This window comes from Lycorma delicatula, chromosome 7 (genome assembly GCF_047948215.1).
Source record: "Lycorma delicatula isolate Av1 chromosome 7, ASM4794821v1, whole genome shotgun sequence".
NCBI lineage: Eukaryota > Metazoa > Arthropoda > Insecta > Hemiptera > Fulgoridae > Lycorma > Lycorma delicatula.
This window is the reverse complement of record NC_134461.1, coordinates 106,693,720-106,717,547: the sequence shown is the minus strand read 5'-3', so window position 1 is coordinate 106,717,547 and position 23,828 is coordinate 106,693,720. Positions and strand designations below refer to the sequence as shown.

The following is a 23,828-nucleotide window of genomic DNA, read 5'->3' as shown; positions in this document are numbered from 1 at the left end:
AATCAAATATTCATTAGTATTTATGACTAGTGTATCAGGATTGAAAATATGTAAATATTTGGGAGATTATTGTATGAACATTTATTTTAATGTTCATTGTGGAGTAATAAAGAAAATCATATTTCACCGTTCTGCATTATATAAATGCATTATATAATTATTATATAATTTATGGCGTACAGCTTGTACAATAAGAAGTTATTGATGTTAGAAACTGTCAAAAGACCATTTGAAATATATATTTAAAAAAAAAAAACTAGCATTTAATTAATAAGAATATTTCAATTATAGCATACATTAAAATTACCAACTGAAGTTAACATACAAATAAAACTTGACAAGCAAGTCTGATCACATGATGTAAAATACAATACTTTATCAGGAAAAAATATATTAAAAACAAAATTATAGATTTCTTTTGTAATTTTTTAAAATAATTTTTTTTAACTGAAGTAATATCAGTGAAATTAAAAACATAAAATCTGTAATTAAACTTACTTTGGTGGTACTTCACAAGTGTTTATGACAATCTTTTCTTATGTATTTTTATTTTATTTTCATAGAAAGTGATAAAATATGGAGATCAATTCTAAACACGTCATGTATAGGTCAATTAATAGAACCTAACTAAAGAGTATGGTGGCTCTCTGTTCAGGATTACTAGCCGAGATGTGCTGGGCATTGATGTTTTTAACATTCTTTTATTTGATAATAATGTATTACTCATTTTCATTACATTGTTATGCGTAAGATATTAAAAATCTTATTTTTGTTTTGTTAAATTTAGCAGGGCCAGGGTGTAGCTGTACAGACTGGAGTAAAACGAGAAATGGTGTTCCCAGTAGAAAGTGTAGAGGCTGTAACACCAGTATTGTATAAAAGACGTCGTCTGACGAAACAGGATGTAGCACCGGTCGATGCATGGCGTGTAATGATGGCTCTCCGTTCAGGATTAATAGCCGAGACGTGCTGGGCATTAGATGTTTTAAACATTCTTTTATTCGATGATAATGCTATTACTTATTTTGGTCTGATACATCTGCCTGGGTTGCTAGATACCTTGCTTGAGCATTTCCGTCGTGCCCTTAATGACATGCTGGAGCCACCAGAAGAAACTGTTGCACGGCAATGGTAAGATTAGAATAATTAAAAATTTATTATTGGATGTAAGGAAATAATTGCATGTTTGGGTTAATCGCCATTGAGAATCATACTTCTCCTGTGTAAGAGTTTGTATGTCAGGACGTGTATGGTTTTTTTTTAGTTAAATTAAGTGATTTGTCAGAAGTACACTCTGTTATTTTTTTTAAAGCTTTTATTTAATTTTGATTAAAATAGTTAGTTCTGATTTAATTAAAATTGATGAATTTTCTTCTCATGTTTCTTACATAGTTCTTGTCAATTCTTGCTGTTGTTTAAAGTGAATAATTTTCTTAGCTGTATGCTTCAGTTAGTAATTTTCTATCACCATATGAAAAAAGGTAAAATTTAAATTCTTATATCATACCATCAGCTAAATAAAATATCCCTAGCTATTTTCTTTTGTGTATGCTAATATAGTGGAAAACCTGGTAAAAAATAAATAATGTGTACCGTGACTGAACATAAAGTATTACAAGTTCCTACCAACAGGTGGTATGTGTTGTTATAACTTGTATGGGTAATACAGTTGTAACCCACCGGGTTGGTCTAGTGGTTAACGCGTCTTCCCAAATCAGCTGATTTGGAAGTCCAGAGTTACAGTGTTCAATTCCTAGTAAAGCCAGTTATTTTTACACGGATTTGAATACTAGATCGTGGATACCGGTGTTCTTTGGTGGTTGGGTTTCAATTAACCACACATCTCAGGAATGGTCGAACTGAGATTGTACAAGACTACACTTCATTTACACTCATACATATCATCCTCATTCATCCTCTGAAGAATTATCTAAACGGTAGTTACCAGAGGCTAAACAGGAAAAAGAAAAGGGTAATACAGTTGTAACCGATATAAGCTATGTCAATTTGAAAAATTTCATAACTGCATAAAACTGTGAGCATTCTACTCACTCAAGCATTGTTTAAGTAGGAGAAGTCCAGTCTTGCTCTGAGAAAGAGAATAGAGCAAGGTATAAGACATGGTATTCATATGTTATATCTTTACTTCCCATTGTATCAGACATTTTACTACCAAAAGCTAAGTACAAAATTATCACATGTTGTTCATTTTAATACAATACTTACTGTATAAGCTACCATTTGCTTACACAGTTCATAGTAACAGAATCATTTTATTCATACTAGATTCTCTTTGGTTAAGAAATTGAAAAACTAAATAAAAATTAAATTGAATAAAGTACCTTTCTGATATGATTCCTCATGTGTCATTTTTGTTAAACATTTGCAGTAACTTTCAGTGACCACTTGACTCAGTGAGACTTTGGTGCTGGTATTAGTAGATAATGACATTGAGTAAACAGTGCAAGTTAAACATCTATGAAGGTATGATGAACTGAAAATAGTGATTGAGAAAATGTATTACTTTTTAATGTTGATTGCCAATTTTAGATTCTAAGAGGTAAAATTTACGACCCTGACAGTAAATTTGAATGATGCATTATAAATAAAATAGTGTTGAATTGTGTATAAAAGTAACATAAATTAAATCATAGCATCAAATAAAGTAAAAAAATTAATTGTGAGACCAGTAAAACTAAAAGAATAGATAAGTTGTCTGTCAAGACTACATTCCAGGCATGTAAATATGAAACCGGAATTTTTGTGTAGAAAATACACATTTATTGTATGAAATGATAAAAAATATTTTATTTGAAATATTGTCCATCACCAGCCTTACATTTTTTTCATCTCTCTAACAATTTATAAATGCCACGCCAAAAAAACTGTTGTTCTTTTGAGGCAAACCCGTCTTCAAGCCATTTTCGTACATTTTTATAAGAAGTGAAGCGCTGCTCAGCAAGTACGTGTTCTATCGATGCAAATAAATAATTTTCAGATGGAGCCAAGTCTGTTGAGTAAGCCGCCTGCAAAAGTATTTCCCTAGTGAATGCTGCAATCATTTCCTTGACCGGTTTTGTTGTGTGTGATGGTACATTATCATGAAGCAAAATCACTTTGTGTTGCCTTTTTTTATGTTCTGGTCATATTTCATGCAATGCTTGATTCAGATCAATCATTTATTGTCAGTAGCGTTCAGTATTAACGGTTTTGCCAGGTTTTAGCAGCTCATAATTGATCACACCCTTCTACTCCCAGCAAACACAGAGCATTGTCTTCTTTCTGTAGCGATTTGGCCTTGAAATTGATGTCAATGGTTTGCCTGGAGTTAACCATGATCTTTTACGCTTAGGATTTTCGAAGTATATCCACTCTTCATCACCTGTCACAATTCGATGGAGAAAAGACTTTTTTTTGTACCTGATAAACAGCATTTCGAAAGTGGTTTTTCAGTTTTATGGCTGTTTCATTTAGTTCATTTGGAACCCATTTTCTGAATCTTTCCTATGGCTTTCAAACGTATGGAGATGCTTCCATGTTACATTTAATTGATCCGCAAGTTGTTGCATTAGAGCATCATCCTCATCCAGCAGTGCTTGGAATTCGCTATTTTCAAACTTTTTCGCTGGTCTTCCACGTTCTTCGTTTCTTACATGAAAATCACCACTTTTGAATTTTTTTTTAACCACACAAAGCATTGTGATTTACCAAGAGCATGCTCACCATAAGCTTCAACAAGCAATCGCAGTTTTCTTTAAACAGTAACAGAAAATTAATGCTGTCCGCAAATTGTAGTTTGTAGGTACAAAACTCTACATGTTCAATGCTAATTAAAACTATGCTGTTGTATGAAACCTGTATTGTTGTGAATTGAAAATCTTTGTCAGTTGTCAAAGAAAGATAATGAAGCCAATGCTGCGGTTTGATGGTAACTGCATTGAGAGCTAGGGCTATCTATGGCAAATTCCAGTTTCATATTTGCACACCTGGTAGAGTTAATATGTGTTGTAATTTTCAGATAACTTTTATCCATTTTGTTCACTTTTCACATTTTTATCTGTGCCCCTTAAAAAAGAAATGGTTTCCTTCATTTTGTTTTCCCTCAGTTTCTCCCATGTATTTTTTAACTGTTCTATTTGCCCTTTGATTTTCTTTTAATTGTAAATATTCATGTTACGACATTGAATTTATATATTCATTATAAATATATTATATAATATATTCGCATTCATATATATATATATATATATATATATATATATATATATATATATATATATATATATATATATATATTAAAATGAATATATTTTCTATAACAACTGAATTAGAATATATGTACAGCAACTTAATTGTGTTAATCATTTTTACAGACTACTAATCATTGCCATCAGGAATTCAGTTCGGTTGTTGTAACATTTAACAAATTCTTGAATTAAATTATTAGCTCATTTTTTGGATCCTGGAAAGATTATAATTTGCACCTGTTACAACCAATTGCTTCCACAGCATCTGAAATTTTTAAGGGAGTTGCATTATTATAAAATGAATGAGAAGTCATCATTTCAGTTGTTGAGATTAATGTTTAGTATACATACCGGTTCTTATAGATCACCAAGTTTAGTATTTTTTTTTATGGGTGGTTATACAGTTCAGTATTCTGTTGGCGTTTAGTAACTTATGACAATGGTATTCAGTATGTTAGTACCTAAGAACATTAAAAGATAAATTATAGTAATTGTTAAAATAGCTTACATTAAAAATGGATGTTTTTACTATTGTAGCAACCTTCTAAATAAGTACATCTTTTTCCAAGTGTAGCAGCAAGTATCCATTACATGCTGTGTTAGCAATTTTTGTTGTATACTTCTCATAGAATTTCAATATAAATATTCTGTTAAGTTGAATTTAGGAAGAATATCATGAAAAACAAGTTTTTTTAACAAAAAAATTTTAATTTAAAAATTATGTTAGGTCATGCTTGAATGGATTATAGTGTATAATTGACCATTGAATTTAATTAAATATAGCTCATTATTAAATTTTCAAAAAAAATACTCATATTGGACTCGCCACATTTTGATATAGCTCATTATTAAATTTTCAAAAAAAATACTCATATTGGACTCGCCACATTTTGATATACAGGTGATTCAAAGAAACGGGAAATTTTAGAAATTAAATAACAATGAAAATTTTTTTAGAAAATGAATTTTATTTCATGTAATTGTACAATGTTGCCATTTTAGGATACATACATTTTAGTTTATTTTTTAAAGATGACATCTTCCAGGTGATTTCCTCTTCTACGTAAACACTCACGAAGTCTTCGTTAAATTGTTCATGGTTTGACGTAACATCTCAACTGGAATTTACGCAATTGCTTCTCGGATCTTTGCCTTCAGTTCTTCCGTTGTAGCAGGTCTACTGTGGAACACTTGCTTTTAAGGTGACCTCACAAAAAGTAATCGCAAGCTGAGAGATCAGGCGATGTGGGAGGCCATCTAATGTCACCATTTCGTGAAATGACACGTTGTCCAAACAATCGGTGTACAGCTGTCATCGATATTCGTACAGTATGTGACATTGCTTTGTCTTGTTGAAACCAGGCTGTGTTAAGAATTGGTGGAAATCTCTTTTGTTGTTTCACAACAAAGGTTTCAAGCATGGCTACGTAACAAGCCGACGTCACTGTAAGATGACATAGCACACCACACAGTCACTTTCTGGCTGTGCATCGGACGCTGGTGTAGCTGCGTAAGATTTTCTTGTGTCCAGTATCTGAAATTTTGCTTGTTAACAAATCCACTGAGGTGAAAATGCGCTTCGTCTAACATCCACAGTTCGTGAACAAACTCTTCGTTATCATTTATCTACTGAAGCATTACATTACAGAATTGTGCTCGCACAACTGCATCGTTCGGTTTCAGTTCCTGGACGATCTGCAACTTGTATGGATGGTAATGCAAGTCCTTCACTAACATTATTCGAACACTTGAACTATGCAATTGTAAAGATGCTGAGAGACGACGACGGATTGACCGATGTGGACTTCGTGTGATCTTGTAAAGCTTGAACATTCTGTGGTGTACGGACGGTTCGCTCACGGCCTGGAGGTTTCTTTTTCATTGCCGAACCAGTTTCCTCAAAATTAGATATCCATGTTTTAATTGCATGTGCTGATGGAACACGGTCGTACCGTCCCAGATTAAAATGACGGAAAAATTCTCTATGCGCTCCACACTGTCATTGTTTTTGTAAAACGCTTTGGTAGCAAATGCACGTTGCGCACCACTCCAAGGATCCATGAAAACTAAATGGCAGGTTAGGCTAGAGAGGCTGGTGCCACTTATCAAGTGGTACCAATCGCCCACGGCTACCAACACAACTTTCAAAATTTCTCATTTCTTTGAATCACCTGTATTATGTTTGATAAACAAAAAGCCAATTAAAGACTTCATGATCAGTAATTTAAATTCATGTTGTATAATTGTAGGTAACATGAATAAATATTCGGTACCTTTGTTACATTGTTTTTAATAAAATTAAGTCAAACATTTCATTTTATTTCTCTAAGTACAATTTTAACTGTTCATCAGCTTATATTACTTGGCATAACATATTTAGAAATTTTTTCATTGAATACAATTGCTTTTCTTGTTTTCTAGGTATGAGAGACCTATTGTAGAAGAGAAAGATGTTGATTTGGGCTGTGTGGAGAAGCCACCCGATCCACGGGATAGAGTCACATTTTTAAAGGGCCCAGACCACACGCTTCGGACGCGTCGGGGCATACCTGTTTCGGTTGTGCCGGCTCAAGAAGATATATTTGTGCTGGATACACGGCGATCCTGGGATACAGAAGATATCGTGGAGGAAGGATGTGACCAGGACTTTACCAAGTATATTGTGCCGTGCTTCCGTGGTGATTTTGGGATTGTGCCGTTTGTGCGTGTTTTGGAAGATAAGGAACCTAAAAAGAAGGAATCAACAAGTGATAACAGGACTAATAATAATAATAAACCCATAATTAGTGAAGTGTGTACGCGAATTAAGAAAGAGGAAGGTGAAATTAAAAAAGAACCTGAAGTGAAAAAAGAAGAACCAGAATCGAATCCACTTGCCGATCGTATAAGAGATCCAGCAGGGACGTTGAAGAGGAGGAAAGTGTCTGATTATGAGGATGAATGTTATTCAAGAGATGAGGCAAGCTTGTCATTAGTGACGGAAAGTCAGGATGCGATCGCTAGAAGATGTATATGTCTATCAAATATATTACGGAACCTCACTTTTGTGCCTGGGAATGAGCATGAATTTGCTAAAAACATGACATTCCTAGGTCTATTGGGGAAACTGTTATTGATGCATCATGAGCATCCGTTGCGAACACAAAAGCAAAGGAATTATGACAGAGAGGAAGATGCTGATTTTGGCGATTGCTGTTCTTCTTTACAAGGCGATGGCGAATGGTGGTGGGAATTTCTTCATCATTTACGTGAAAATGCGCTTGTCTGTGCTGCAAATATCGCTGGATATGTTGATTTGGAGCCCTGCTCAGAGGATATTTCTCGACCATTGTTAGACGGCCTTTTACACTGGGCAGTCTGCCCTGCAGCCCAGGGACAGGATCCTTTTCCAACAGTTGGACCGTCATCTATGTTATCTCCCCAGAGGCTGGCTTTAGAAGCACTAACCAAGCTTTGTGTGACAGATGCTAATGTCGACTTAGTTATAGCAACACCTCCATATTCTAGGCTTGAGCGGCTATGTGCTGTTCTTACAAGACTTCTGTGTCGCAGTGAAGAACAAGTAAGTTCTATTTTTCTTACTTTTGATTGCCTTGTATTATATTTTTTACAGCCATTGGGGGTATAAACCTTTTATGTCAAACCTTTCATAAACATAATATTCATTTGCTGGATATTTTCCATACATAATTTATTGAATGTATATCACCCTGAATAGCTTATTTATTTGTTATATGAATGAAATTTTTTTTAATTTTTAAGAAAGCAAATGAATATATATATATATATATTGTCATAATTGGAAAAAAATGTTTACCGTCCTATAAATTTTATTTTATTAATGACTAAACTATTCCTCCGCAGTATGCCCTGACTGCTTCTCTATTCTTTAGCGGTTTCTGTATATAATTTTTCACTTGAATGTTTCTTTGTGACGACCATTTCTTTTCTCTTCCTTTTAGATTTTATATTTCAATTTTTGTGTAATGCTGTCCAGAAACATTAAGTAAGTAAAATTATTTGTTTATGAATCACATCTGAGGATACATGACTACACCCAAATATTATATAAAAACTTTTTTTGTAATTTCTTGTTTATTATATAAGGTTTTATTCAATATACTATCACCTTAGAGGTGCTGTCAGAATTCTAGAAAATTTGAGTGCATCTTCTATTTTTTTAATGCACAAATTAAATTTATTTTTTTACCTTGTAGTTTCTACACAGTCTAGGTGGTGTCAGTAGTTAAAAAATCTTGTCCAATTTTATTATCTAGAAGAAAAAAAGGCAAGGCAAGGCAAGTAAAATCCAGCAATAGAAACTTTGAAAAATGCCTTAATTTTGGAGTTCTAAAAACTCTGCCCAATGAGAGCTGTCAGTTACCTACTTTTGTATCTGTAGAACATTCAGATGTACCTAATGTTATTTAAGCACATTGTGGGTTTTGACTGTGGCTTTTTGCACTTTCAAACAAATTTAATGTACATATTCTGTTTCTTACATCTGCCATTTTCAATGAACACAACTTACATGCCTAATTCATAGAAATTTAAACCACGCATGATGTTGCTGTGTATACTGTAACAAAATCAGAACATTTTGGTAAATATAGTATACAATTAAGAATTTAGAAAGTGTAAAGGGCATCCTGCTGTAGAATTGGTGAGTAACTAATTTGTTTGAATAATTTATGTTATTTCTTTATGATTTACGGTGTGTTGTAATGATCTTTTTTTTTTTAAAAGCATTAATATTAAAGTAAAAATGTGTAAACTTTATTGGTTGTTTTGATTAAGAGACTAAAATATTTTGAAATTAAAAGAATGAAAAAGATATGATGAGGACGTGATTAAAAGTGAAATCTGCTAAAACTATAAGTACATTTTATGTAGCAATTATATTTCATTATAAAGCGATTTGTAATAAGTAGTAATGGTATTGCAGTAGTTCTAGAGCACTAACTATACTGACTGATACAGTGCTGTCAGTCTATTATTAGTTAGCTTGATATTTTAAAACTGCATAGACCTCTGCTAGATTTTGTTTCGACTTACTCTGAAACAATATTGCTTTATATATATATATTTGGTAATATTGAAAATGAATTTTATGTGTACAAAATTATGCGAAGTTTCTATGATTCAAATTTATTTAATTCCTTAATTAAAGTAACAGGAGGTAGTGTTTATGCATTTTATTCTCTTATATACAGGTTGTATATTGAGGAGGACTGTATAGTTTATTATTATCCTTCATGTATACTTTGTGATTTACCCATTCTGTAATATATTGAGACACATAATAATTTATTCTTAAAACAAGGAGAAAGTGGCAACATATAGCGGTTGTCATTTTTAAATTAATTTTGTGAACATCAAAAAATCATATTTTATTATAATTTTCTTTTGGAAATCTTTGGATTTTCATCAAAGGGTTTATCATTGATATTTTCATAACAGTATAAAATTATACTGTTATGTTTTTTAGCATTTGATGTGAATGGTACTGTACAGAGAAATAAATTACAATATTTGCATTAGACTACATGGTAGAAGTTGGTCATCCTAGTTGGCCTTAATGCTTTTAAGCTTTTGTAAAAATTATTTAAATTTTGGTGGTAATGCTAGTATGATTTTCATCTGTGTTTAGGTAGGTCACTGTACCAGCTGAATTTATTTAAGAGTACATATATTTTTAATTTATATACCTTTATGCAGAGTATTTGAACTGAAATGATAAAATTTTTTTACAGGTGCTTCGAGAATTTGCTGTGAATTTACTGCATTACCTTGCGGCAGCTGACAGCGCTATGGCTCGTACAATTGCACTTCAGAGTCCTTGTGTATCATTACTGGTAGCATTCATAGAGCAGGCTGAAGCTAGCGCTCTTGGAGTAGCAAATCAGCACGGTATTAATGCACTTCGTGATAACCCGGACTGTATGGGAACCAGTTTAGATATGTTACGTCGAACAGCACGCACTCTTCTACACTTATCAAAACATCCTGACAACCGGCCGCTATTTTTACAGCAGGAACAACGACTGCTAGCTCTAGTAATGTCACAGATCCTAGATCAACAGGTCGCTGCACTCATATCCAGGGTTTTGTTTCATTGCTCCAGACCCTCATCTACGTAGAATGTAGATAATTATAATTATTATTATTATTAGACTTTAGACTGTCGTGTATATGTACAGCGAACTGTACTGTTGTTTTTTTTTAATATATAAATATATATATATATATATATATATATATATATAAAGTGGTATGTGAGTTCTTCGTAGCGTTATAGAAGACTGATCGGCCATTTATTTAATTGTGTATAAAAATTTTTGAGCAAAGCGGCTTAAAGGGATCATTGTTTAACAAATGAACATTACAATTATTGTGTGTGCACAAGAAGCAGCCATCGATTATAATCAGCAGAGTGTGATATATATATATATATATGAATAAATATATATACATTATGTATATGCACTATATAATTGTATGTGTGGAAGATTTAATGAAATACTGTTTGATTTATTGGATGGAGTTACTTAAAAAATAATAATAATAATGAACAATTTGACACTTGTGATTTTAGTTTTCCTGAATATTATTAAAATATAAAGAAAACACATTAGATTAATCTATATTGAAATTGACTTATAGGAAATGATATTGTAATATATAAATATATATATTAAAATAAAAAAAGATATATGATCAATTCCAGGAAATTATGGAACTTCTAGGTACTTGTATTTATTTAGTTTTATCGATAACTTGAAAGGCCCGTTGTTGTTGTTTATATCAGCGTATGGGCATGTATGTTCGGTCTATTGAAAACATGATTGTGCGGTGGCTTATATAAACAAAACAAAAAAGAGACTTAAGTGTGTTAATAATAATAATGACATTTATTATTTGTTGTTTTTTCTTTTTTTTCTTTTTTAATACTCTGTGTTTTCATTAATTTACCAACAATTTTTAATTACCCTCTCCTTTAATGACTTATCACTGAATTTTTTTTTAATTGACCTAGGATTTTGTTTTTCAGTTTTTTATTTTTATCTTCAATTTTTATTTCTTCCTATACTATATAAATTTTCGTAAATTTTTCTCATCAATTGGAATATGTTTACTTATTATATAAATGCTTTATATATGTATGATTAATTTAAAATAAATGTAAATAAATAAGACGAATTAAAAGGAATATATTATAATGTCTATCAGTCAGTCAGTCTTAGAACCTTATATTCATTTTGTTCCTGTGAATTTTTTATTGTTATTATTTTATTCATGATTACAATGAGACAAAAAAAATATGTGAATATTATTATTATTACTACATAAAAAAAAAATAAAAAAAATAAGACAAAACAAATGAAATTAGTGAAATAATATAACATGTTATTGTAATTATTAATTTTTCTGCTTTTAAGTGCAATAACAATATTTTCTTTTTTTTCTTTTATTAATTAACAGGTATTATTTATATTTAATTAAAGTAATACGATGGGTTTAAAATTTCATACCATTTAATTATTTTTATTGTTGTTAATAATTAAAAGAATGTGTATTATTATATAAATTGAACTGTATTAATAAGATTTAATTTTAAAACAAAAAGAAACTATTTGTGTATATTTAATTAATTTCGTTTATCTTTTTTTCATATTGTAGAATTTTGTACACCGATAATACCTGATATTTATATTATGTAGAAGCAATCAATTTTTTTTTTTATTTATTATTTTTAATATAATTATTTTTATTATTAAAAATTTTTATCATTGTACATTGTTTATTATTATAATTAATATTGTAAAATTATAATAAAGTATTAGAATTTTTTTAATTTAATTTATTAAGTTTTAAGTGAGTAAATATGATAATTATTATTATAATAATAATGCAGTGTTGCTGGATTTTATTTAATAGAAAAAGGGGAGGTTTTATAATAGGGAATTTGGTGATAAAAGTATAATAATTGAAATATAAAAAAATATTAAAAAACAAAAAAATTTTAAAAAATAGTAAAGAATACCAAACAAGAATTTGACAGTTAAGTGTTAAATATTTTTTAGTTGATAAATAATATGTTTTAGTTAGAATTATTATTATGATTATTATTATTACATTTGTGCATTTAGCACTTATTGAAAATAAATACTGCTAATAAACGCTATATGATGTATTGTATTATGTATTCTTATATAAATTTCACCAGGAATTTTCTTAACAAAATATCATCCATCATTCTTTAATTAAAAAAAAAGAAAGAAAAAGCTGATTCCTTTTAATAGTATTAAAAAGTAATGTTATGAACCCTTTTATATATATTATATATATAATAATTGTATATACTGGTTATTGTATATAATTTGACACCTTCACAGTGGAATAGTTTTACACATACAAATATATATATTATTTTATTTTTTTCTCCCTAAATTATTTACTGTGAGGTAATATAAATTTCATTTATTTTAGATGTGGTAAATAAAAATTGTTTTGCCCTTTAAGATAAATATTTTTCTTTGTTCATATATTTTTTTTTTAGGTCAGTATGTAAAAAAATGAACCAAATAGATTGATTGCACACAGCCGTATTATAAATAGATAAACCTATGAAATATAAATATATATATATATATGTGTGTATGTATATGCACAGTTATATATTTACTTAAACAAAAAGATGAACATTTTTTAACTTTTCATGGCGAGAAAAAACTTTATCCTTTAGGATGGTTTGGTTATTATATCTAATAGTTATTATTTATACTTAAATGTGAAAATATGTTTTATTACTACTACTTCTTAATAAAAAGTATACATGTATGATACATTTTATATACTTTATGGAAATAAAATTTGAAAAAATATATCTATATATTTCAACAAAAAAAGATAACGAAAAAAGATTGTATATACTTTTAAGAATATTTACTATTAATTATTAAGTTTACAATAATGAACTGTATTTTTTTTATTATTTGTTATTATTATGATCATTATTGCGACTATTTACTACTATTGCTACTACTACTACTACTACTACTACTACTACTACTGGATATTGTGAATAATATTATGATTTATATTGTGTATACAATCTTTCTAGAATGATTTAATTCTAAATATAATTCTTCATGAAGATTTAATTATGATTGACGATGATTATTATTATAATGGTGATATATGAATTAACAGCTTGTGAAGACTGTTCTCTAATTAATTAATTGAATTTTATACATATTAATATAAAAAAAATATTAAATATTAAATTTATATATGGAAACCATGTATGCATAAAAAAGAATTAGTAAATAAAGTAATGTTTCAATTAGTGTTATCAGAAATTGCCATCCATTTAAAAAAAAAAAAAAATATTGATCTTGTGTTAAACAAAATACGTCATTGCAGTTGTGTGTAGATGTACAGCCATGATTGATTATTTTTTTCCAGTTTAGCTTAATACATCAGCCTTATATTTATAGTCAAAATCGTAAAACTGTAACTTTTTAGAATAAATCATTTTGTTAAATGTCAGTCGACAGTAAACCATGAGTAAATGAACAAGAAAGTTGTGTAATATCATATAATATACATTACATTGCTTAATACATTCAGTATTTAATGATAGTTACAACCAATACATTGGCCGTGGACATATTGGAATTGGATATTTATTGCAACTTAAATGTGTGTCTTGCTTATTTAGTCTACGTCTTACTTCAAATGATAAGTAACTGGTATTGTGTATATTTAAAGTTTTGAGCAATGTCTGCCTTAAGGTTTTATGTGTGGAATGTTACCATCAAACCTTTTGACAGGTGAAAGTACCTAGAATGTTGTGTCATTAATGAATTTTCACCAAAACAAACTATAACTCATTAAATGTTATTTTTGTTTACTTATAATATGACATTTCCAAACCAAATTTCAGATATGCCTTAGCTATGTACTTTTTTTGTACACTGTCATCCAATACTGACATATTGGTTTTATTTTTGTGATAAATTCACGTATGATATGGAAATTTTATAGTATGAAAAAAAATCACTCCTGATTGGGATTCAAACCCAGAACTTAGACGAAAGGCAGAGATGATGCTACCACACTGTCACATAGAAGTTGATGGATTAATTTTTTAGTGCAAATTTTTCTTTGGCTTATGTATTGGTTGTGTATCTATGATACAACAGTGGTTGCCATTTATTGTAATCATGGGCTAGTTATCAAATCTGTTGCTTATAAATTTTTTAAAGGCCTGATCAAATATTAATATATTTTGGAGTATATATATATGAATAACATATATTTACTTAAATAGCATAAAAGTATTCTATTGTATAAAAAAAATCACCATTTTGCGTACTGTAATCATTTTGTATTACTGAGAAAGTTTAATTGCAGAAGAATGTTTGGAAGAAAATATCCTCTGTACATGCCAAAAGACAATTATGAAGATTGTATGGCAATAGAAAAACATGTTACTGTAGAGATAATGTGAAGACTAAGAAACAGAGAAGATGGTGCTGATATTTGTGAAGAAATTTTACTGATAAGAATGAACAAAGAAATAAAACAAACTTTATGAATTCTTCAGTAGTACCGAGTGATTCAGAAAACACTTAACTGCAACTTTAATTGTATATATAAATTTATTTAACAGATTTGATTGAGGTCTCATTTCACAGTAAAACACATCAAGTTTTAACTTGTGTAGTTCATTAGTATCAAATTTGGCCACCAGTGTTGTTAAAAATTGATGCATTTACTGGTGTGGAACATGCTCGCTATGTGTTTTGGTTTCATGATTTGCAGTCAGCAACTACAGTTCTGAACAGTTTTTGTAGAAAGTATGGTAGGGGGAGCCTCCTAGTAGGCATAAAATTTACTTTTGACACCAAATCCTCATTGAGACAGGTTGTTCTGTTAAACATACAAAATTGCCAGGAAGCCCACAGTTGAGCTGCTGTGGAACAGCTCAGAGAAAGCTTTGCGCGTAGTCCAAAGACATCAGATCAGCTAGACATGCATCACGTGAGACTAGCAGTCTACAAACAAATGTTTGGCATGTATTACGTAAACAATTGCACTTGAAGCCGTACAAACTAACTGTGGTTCAACACATTACAGAGATGACAAAGTTGCTCGGCTGCAGTTTTGTGTGGAAATAATGGATGGAATTGCGAACTACACATTTTTAGACAATGTAAGTTTTAGTGATGAGTGAACGTTTCACATCCACTGTCAGGGTGTACACCCATAAATGTCGAATATGGGGTAGCAAAAACCCTCATGAAACTTAGCAGCACATTCGTTATTGCCCTAAGGTCAATGTTTTTTGTGTCCTAAGAAAAACAAAGACTGTGTGGCCTGCCCTTCCAGAGGGCAACCATAAATTATACAGTTTATCTAGATTTCCTTCAAAATATTCTAATTCCTCAATTAGACAATGATAACAAAGTAATGACGCCATTACTATCAGCAAGACAGGGCACCACTTCATCACCATTGATAAGTCAGATTTTCTTGATATTTGATTCCCGGGTTGGTGGATTGGTCATGAAGTACAATTCCATGGCCACTTTGCTCCCCAGATTGATTTTTTCTTGTGGGTTTTCATTAAAGATTGGGTTTATGTACCACCTTTGCCTGCTGATCTTCTTGAGCTAAGACTTAAAATTAATGCTACAGCTGCAGCGGGAATGCTCGACTTGCTGAAATGAGAACTCAATCGAATCTTAAGTTATCTCAGTAAATTTTTATATGCTGTTAAAGTCCTTTTTGAATCGCTCAGTATGTCTTGCAGAAAGCTGAAGATTTTAATTGAAGATGTTTATTAGTAATGTAATTAGACAGCAAACAAATGAATTTGTAAAATATATTTCAGCAGCAGTACATTTCCTTGTTTACATATTCAATATTTATGTTTAATATGGATGTACTTCAGTTTTCAAACTTGTTACGGTATTACTTTTCAAAAAATTTGCTATAGAATTGATATCCTGTATGCCTGTGTTACTTTTAAACCAAACATATCCTACAAAGATTAACTTCTGTTTTTATTTAATTTGTATTAAAGTATGAAGTCTCAAAATTATGATTGCAACAAAATACAAAATATGGTATGATTTGGTAAATTAATATGTACAAGTACATATATTTTTGATCAATCATGATATATGTTTTGTATTGGTATAAACTAGTAAAATACTGCTTTTTTAAAGTTTTATACGTCTAATTTAAAAAATATAACAGTGCCTTCGGTTATCGTTATGTCATTAAAAAAATTAGCGTCCTTTGTTATCACATTAAATGGCAGCCACTGAATATGTTTATTATTGGGAAGTAACTAGCCACATCACAACACAAGTAAAAGCTACACGACTATCTAAAAACATCTAGTGCTTCTTGGGCTTTGTACAACTACCAGATTACTACCTTAGCTCAGATAGGTTATTATGGTTTTCGGACAGGTTCATAGACATTACTACTACCCAGAACAATATTAACAATGCAACTAACGTTTGCACTCCAAATGTTTCCATATTTTCAGCAATTAGCCACTGAAGCATAAAACATCGTGGAATGAAAGGTTTACAGGCAAGCAAAAAGGTTTAACTACTGAAAAAGTGATACAGTACAAATAAACCTTCAAAGGTATGTTTCAATTCCATTCTAAGTGTGTGTGTGCTTATCTTGCCACAATTTCTCAGATCAAAGTATTTTTACCCAGGATGGGAGCAGCACTGGCCATTGAATTTTATATTAAGCAGCATATAGGTAAATTGAAATAGTTCTCCCCTTCTCTTTACTAAAAATCCAAATAAGTTCATGGGCTTCCACAAGAAAACTCTTTGTTGGAAGTACTCAAGCCAGATACATTTAATGACTAAATGAAGCAGAAATTTCAAACTAAACATGCCCATACATTTTCTTGATCTTTTCTCAAAACATTAAAAAGTGCAAACTGTTATGTTTTAAGTAGAAGAATGAAAACTAAATTCTGATATTTTTGGATAAGAAGTAATTTAAATCCACAAAGCTGTATAATTTTCTGAAAATTTCAGTTTGATTCAGGTGGTATTGTAAACTTTCAATCAGGTGGTTTTGTAAGATTTCAAATCTTTGAACATTTAAGAGGTGCTCGAGTCCCCTCTTAGTAAAAAATTTATTTATTATCAGAGATCCAGTTAAGCTGATTTTTTGAGTGAAGATAACATAAATTTTATATAATATATTTTGTTGTTCATAAATTCATCTTTTATTATTATGATAATTATGGCAAATGGTAGCAATTAATGGTGTAGACCTTAGCATGGTTCTCACAGGCAGGAAATATAATCTTAGCAAAAGACTTTAAGAGAATTCCATTTTTGTTATTGAATTAAGCTTAATAATGTTAGTTATTACTAAAGAATTTTTTAAGTAATGCTAAAATATATTTGATATACGAGGGTGGTTCAGAAAGTAAACCTCCATTGTAGCATAGCGCTAGTAGTAGTGTTAGTGGCGCCGCCATTGACACATTGGTATACTTTGTGAATCAGTGTGTCAGTGTGAGCCACATGCAGAAGCCCATTCGCTTGTTATAATATACAAACATGACTGCTGCAATAGAAAATTCCATGAAATCCAAAATTCCATGAAATCCCAAATATTATGAGTGACATTGTAGTGTAGCATTGGGTCCGATTTAAAAAAAATAGAAAGACAAACATTCATGAAAAAGAGAAGAGTGGTAGGCCTTCTGTTGAGAGTGATGATCTTGTCAGTGAAATTGCCGAAAAAGTGTGTGAAAATCAAGAGTCACCATCTCTGAATTTTCCGAACAATTCCTGCAAATTTCTTGTACAGTTTTGTACAAGATTGTCACCGATAAATTAGTCTACTGGAAGTTCATGCTTGGTGGGTTCCAAAAATCCTCACAGAGATCCATCGAACCAAATAAGTAGGCTTTGCCTTAGACATCTTTTCACACTGACACAGAAGGAGAAGGTTTTTTTGAAGAGAATTGTGACTTGGGTGGTCTACATGATTGCTGAAACAAAAAAACAGTCTATGGCCTGGGGCCATACCAGTTCTCCATGAAGCCAAACTTTGTCAGCAAGGAAAATTATGGCTATGGTTTTTTGGGGTGCCAAGGGAGTTTTTCTAGTTGATTTTATAGGACGTGGTTTGACAATTACTTCAGCAGTCTACTGTAAAGCTTTGAAGAAACTTAAGCAAGCCATTCAGAACTAACGTGATATACTGTCATCCAATACTTTTTTTTACATGACGATGCTCACTCTCGCAGTGCATGAAAAACATCTGAATCAATTCCAATGGGAAATTTTTGATTATCTGCCTTACAGCCCATACTTGGCGCCGAGTGATTTTTATCTCTTTACTCACAGAAGAAATGGCTTTTGTTGCAGCACTTCAATGACAACAACAAATTTCAAAATGCCATGAAAGGTTGGCTAGTTACTCAGGCAGCTGAATTATATGAAGAAGGTATTTGTAAATTAGTGAAATGCTATGATAAATGCTTGAATTTAAATTCCGACTATGTTGGAAAATAGTTAAAAGCTGTAGTTTTAAGTTGTACATAGTAAAATATTTTTGTCTATGCAGGTTTTTTATTTACAGCCAAATGGAGGTTACTTTTCGAACCGCCCTCGTACTTTCCTGGCGACCCCATTGCCCATCACATTGCAGATATGTGCATCAAGCAGCCATTAATATGTCAAGTTCTTAGTTACATTCCCTAATTATTTCTTTATATTAAAGGAGAAATATTGCAAATTACAGTTAATTTTTTCACTGGTTAAATTTTTATAGAGTTACTGTTGAAAAATGTAAAGGTTGTTAACTGTTTTCTTGAAATTTCTCTCAAGCCACAATTAATGTTTTATTGTATTTTAGGTAATAAATTGCTTTTAAATGGCATCTAAAAAGACTGTTTAATGACCAGTGGTTAGATATAAACTTACACTCAGAATTCAGTCGATTAAAAGAAGTAGAGATGAGTATCATGCTTTTTGTGATGTGTGTAAAAAACATTTTGGACTGGACAGTATAGGTCAAAAGGCAGTGACTTTGCACAATAAAGGATTGTAGCATAGTGAAATAATTAAGATAAGTAATTCTCAGACTTCACTGAAAACTATTTTATTTCCCAGTGGTACTTCAACTTAGCAGACTAAAACTTTGATCAACAGTTGTAAGAACAGTGGTTGTGATACATCCGTATGTTCTTTTCCTGGATCTTGTGGTCAGAGTAATAGCATTTCAGCAGCAAATGATATATTTGAATCCTTGACATCATTTACACAAAATAACAACACAATTACTTCTTTTTGTTATGAAGACACTGTTTCTAAGGTGGAGGTTATGTGAGTTCTCAATGTTGTACAAAATAAGTTATCCTTAAGATTATGTCAAGATATTGCTGCAACTTTTAAAATTATGTTTCATGATTGTTGTATAACATCAAAATTCCAGCTTAGAGCTACTAAATGCTGTTGTCATCAATCATGGCTTTGCACCATACTTTGATGGCATTCTGTAAAATCAGCAGTCTTCTTGTGTTAATTACGTGGTATACTTTGATTTTGTTGAAGCATTAAATAGAATTGTTCACAAAGGTCAAATGGACCTATCTGTTGCAATTTTTTGATACAGAAATAAATGAAATACAAACAAAGTATTATAACAATATATTTTTGGGTAAGTCCACTTATTAACATTTTCTCAATGGTTTCATAGAAGGTATCTCTCCTCTAGATAAAAATAAAATAATACAAATATTGGTGGATGTACCAAATTTGAATTTAAGTATTTTAAAAATGTTCAGTGATTAGCTGATAGAGGAATGCCCTGAAGGAAAGCATTTGGTAAATATTTGTGTTTGCGGTTTAGATGTTGTAAATGGAGCCACGAAAACAGGGATTGAATCTGACAAATGGAATACTCATACCTTTTTAAGAGATCTTTACTATTTGTTTAATGGTAGCCTAGCATGGTATGCTGCATTTACCTCAATCACAATAATTTTTTTTTAAAATACTACACGACTAGATGATTAGATAATGTGAAATGCTCAAAACAAGCCTTGCTAATTTTGGGTGATGTAAAGAAATTTATTGACAAATCAAAAAAATGTCAATCAAGCTATACACCATTGTAAGAACGAATTCCTAAAGAAATAAAATGTGTATATATTTTGCAGAGTAAAACATTACAATGCAGTAGCATAACATTATGAAAGTCATGACATTTTTACTAAATTTGTCAGGGAAAATGAATCTTAAAATTCGATAGGAACCCTGCTTAATCTTATGATTTAATATATTCTGAGTAATGCAACACCACTACCATACATTATTAGTATCTTATAAATAAATCTAAACACAGTACTGATCTTCAAATTTCAGACGAGGGTTACAAGAAACTACTAAAACTTTACTTACACTATGTATAATTATCATTTGGCAATAACTAGTAACTTATTAAACAGTATGAAATCCATTCTAGACTTTTCTTTTATCTGACTTTAATATTTCCTTTTTAATCCTGTATTATAACAATTAGAGACAGCTTGTGATGCTGTCAAGGAATTATAATTTTTGTGTAAAATTGTATGTTTGTAATTATTTAAAGTTTTACAGTATATGTTTGAATGATATGAATTATAAGCATCATTAAAGTTTAGTTAGGAACATGAGTATCTGTTTTGATTGTTTAAAAATGTTGAAGCCCAAACCTGTTTTATCAATGGAACACATTTTCTACGACTGAAGTATGTGCATGCAATGCTAATCGTATGTAATTACATTTCAATTAAAATTTATAATGGCAAATATTGATTTTTATAAGATTGATTTTTATTTCATTTGGAATTATTCAAAATTTTTTTATTGCATTCTACTTTATAATTTTGAAAAAATTATATAAAAATGAAGTGTATCCACATCCAGTTGTGTTTAGTGTCATTATTCGATGTGTTTATGAATAATTCTGTTTTAATCATGGCAGATAAGATGAACTGTATCAATTTTTTTCTCGATACAAAAAAGTTGATTTTATAGTGTTCAAAAGCCAACTTTTTTACTCCTGGTTCTAATATTAGCAAGGATTTTTTTCTTCAATTATCTCATTGTACATCAAACTTACTGACCCATTTATAACTACTTTTTTATACAAAAGTTCTTCTTATATACTCATGAGCTTTTGTTATTGAACCGATAGCAGTTTTGTATTCTCAGTTTAAAAAAAATATAATTTAAGAAGATTTTGTTGATAAGTTTATAAAAAAAATTAGAACTTATAATTTTTATATGACTAAATGAGAACAGTTACAATACTTTTTTATAAGCTTTCTATAGGAACTTTCCTATTGCAATATTTTTAAAAGTAAAATTTTCTCATGAAAATCAATAAGCAGAGAATATTTTCAAAAAATGACTATACCTAAATCAAAAGGCTTTGATGATTTACTTATAATTAAAATAGTTAGTTGATGTAAAAATGTACTATCGTGAGAAATTCCAACTCAAGTTATTGTAACAGCATATAATTGCACAGGTCTCGTAACATATTTATAGTTGTTTAAGATAATTCGTTTTTGTTAATTACAAAGGCTCATCTTCATCTTAAGGCACTTCATTAATACTGAGGTCCAGTTCAGATCTTGTGTAAATTTTTTTTATATAATTTGATTTGTAACACATTTTTAATTTATACTATACTTTAATTAATATATGCCTCTCTAGACCTCTATGTCACCATGTATGAATAGAAATAAACTGATACTCAAGATGTATCTAGCCATATGATATTCATCACAATTACTACTACTATCTTAAGTGTATGTAAGCAGAGGTTTGATGACAGTAATTAAGTATGGTGTGGTTGTTTAGTTGACCAATTCTTTCAACACAGTAAGTATTATATTAATACTGATGCAACCTGTACATAAAAAAATCTCAAAATAAAATTATTTATATTTTTATACTTATTTAAATCTAGACAGCACCGTGAAGTACCTTCTTTGAAGAACCACATACAGCATTCCTGAATGCAAGTGACTACAGTAAGAAGTTTATTTGTACCTGAAAAAAAGACATGGGTGTAAAGTTTGTATATATGGTTTTACTTTTGGATAACAGCCTGGACACTCTGTATTGTAAGAATAAGAAAATATGAAATCTACAGGCAGTCTTTTAAAAATCTGCAATTTGTGGATTGCCTCTTCATTATGTATTACAAATCAGAAATCAGTCGTAGGCAGACAGATTTTAATGGTAAATATGAAATTAAACAATTTTTAAATGAATAAATAAATATGTAGTAAATAAATATAATATTTAGTTTAGGATTAGATTTAAGCTAAACTCTTGACTGGTCCTGTACTAAGTTCTTCATCACTAGGGAATAGAATAAAATTGTTTTCAGATTGCTGATAATTTTCAGGCTGTTACAGATTGTAAAGTTTTAAAATGAAACTCCATTCACTTATCATCATCTTATTTTCTGTATCTGTTTTGAAAACTCGGGTGTTTATTTCTCGCTGTATATTAATGTCAAGAGGATGACAACTTAAAAACGTAGAAGTCAGAACTGATGGTTTTGTGTTACCCAGTTTACTCATTAGTGTTTTCTGATCAGTTTACATGCTGATATTGTTTTTCTAAGCAATATGCTCATTTATTGACTAGCGGTTGTTTAGAGTACATAAATGAAAAGAGATTTAATAAATTGTCATTTTCTTATCCATAGTTACTTTTAATAATCTAAATATGATGAAATATTCCAGAATATTTTTAAAAGTAAATGATTACATTAAATTTGTGATACAGTATTATTATGTGTATAACAGTTGCAGGCAACCTGATGCAAGTCACAAATTATGAGAATGACAACCATTTACTAGGATTTCTAGCACCGGTGCCTGTGGTTGGGGGGGGGGGGCTCTAAGCAAATTGAGTTTCCACTTCTTTTTTCATTAAGCTGAATATACATTAATATGAATGTTGCATACACATCAGAGCGCCAAGCTCAGAAATATGGGTGATACTCAGCATCTACAAGCGATAACCTGTGTTCTGTTCGCAATAAGGTGAACATCATTAATCAAGGAAAGCAAATTCGACTGTTGACTTTTAAACAAGTGCTGTACATTCAACAGACATAAGATACAGGGACAAGTATAAAAACAGAAATTGATATAATCTTTAAATTATGAAAAAACTTGAAATGCAAACAAGTAATCTGAAAAAGTATTAGATTTTTCATGACTAATTTAAATTACCAAAAAATATTTATTCTTAAAATAAAAAAAAATTATAAGGTTTGAACAACATACTTGAGAAGACTACCCAAAAAAATTTTAGCTTCATTTCTTTCTGAAGAATGAAATACGCTCAAAAAGTATGTTATTATTAAATTTTACATGGATTAAAATCATGTGTTTATTCAAGAATATCTTGATGAGTAATGCTGAATAGGAAGAATAGTAACAATGAACTATGAAAAACAATTCAATATTTTATCTGCATAGGGAATGCTATTCACTTGAACCAT

General features: G+C 30.3%; 1 protein-coding gene across 5 annotated transcripts in view; it reads left to right on the top strand.

Annotated features, from left to right (window-relative positions):
- osa (trithorax group protein osa) overlaps positions 1 to 13,580 on the top strand; it is a 532,978-nt gene extending 519,398 nt beyond the window's left edge. For 4 of the 5 annotated variants that reach the window (XM_075370470.1, XM_075370468.1, XM_075370467.1 and 1 more), the window contains 3 exons: positions 788 to 1,131; positions 6,669 to 7,809; positions 10,001 to 13,579. In XM_075370470.1, coding sequence (XP_075226585.1) covers positions 788 to 1,131; positions 6,669 to 7,809; positions 10,001 to 10,387 — 1,872 coding nt within the window. In that variant the 3' untranslated portion in view covers positions 10,388 to 13,579. Of the gene's footprint in view, positions 1 to 787; positions 1,132 to 6,668; positions 7,810 to 10,000 lie in introns of all 5 variants that reach the window. The other variant, XM_075370466.1, reaches the window with a different exon arrangement.
- The last annotated feature ends 10,248 nt before the right edge of the window (positions 13,581 to 23,828 follow it).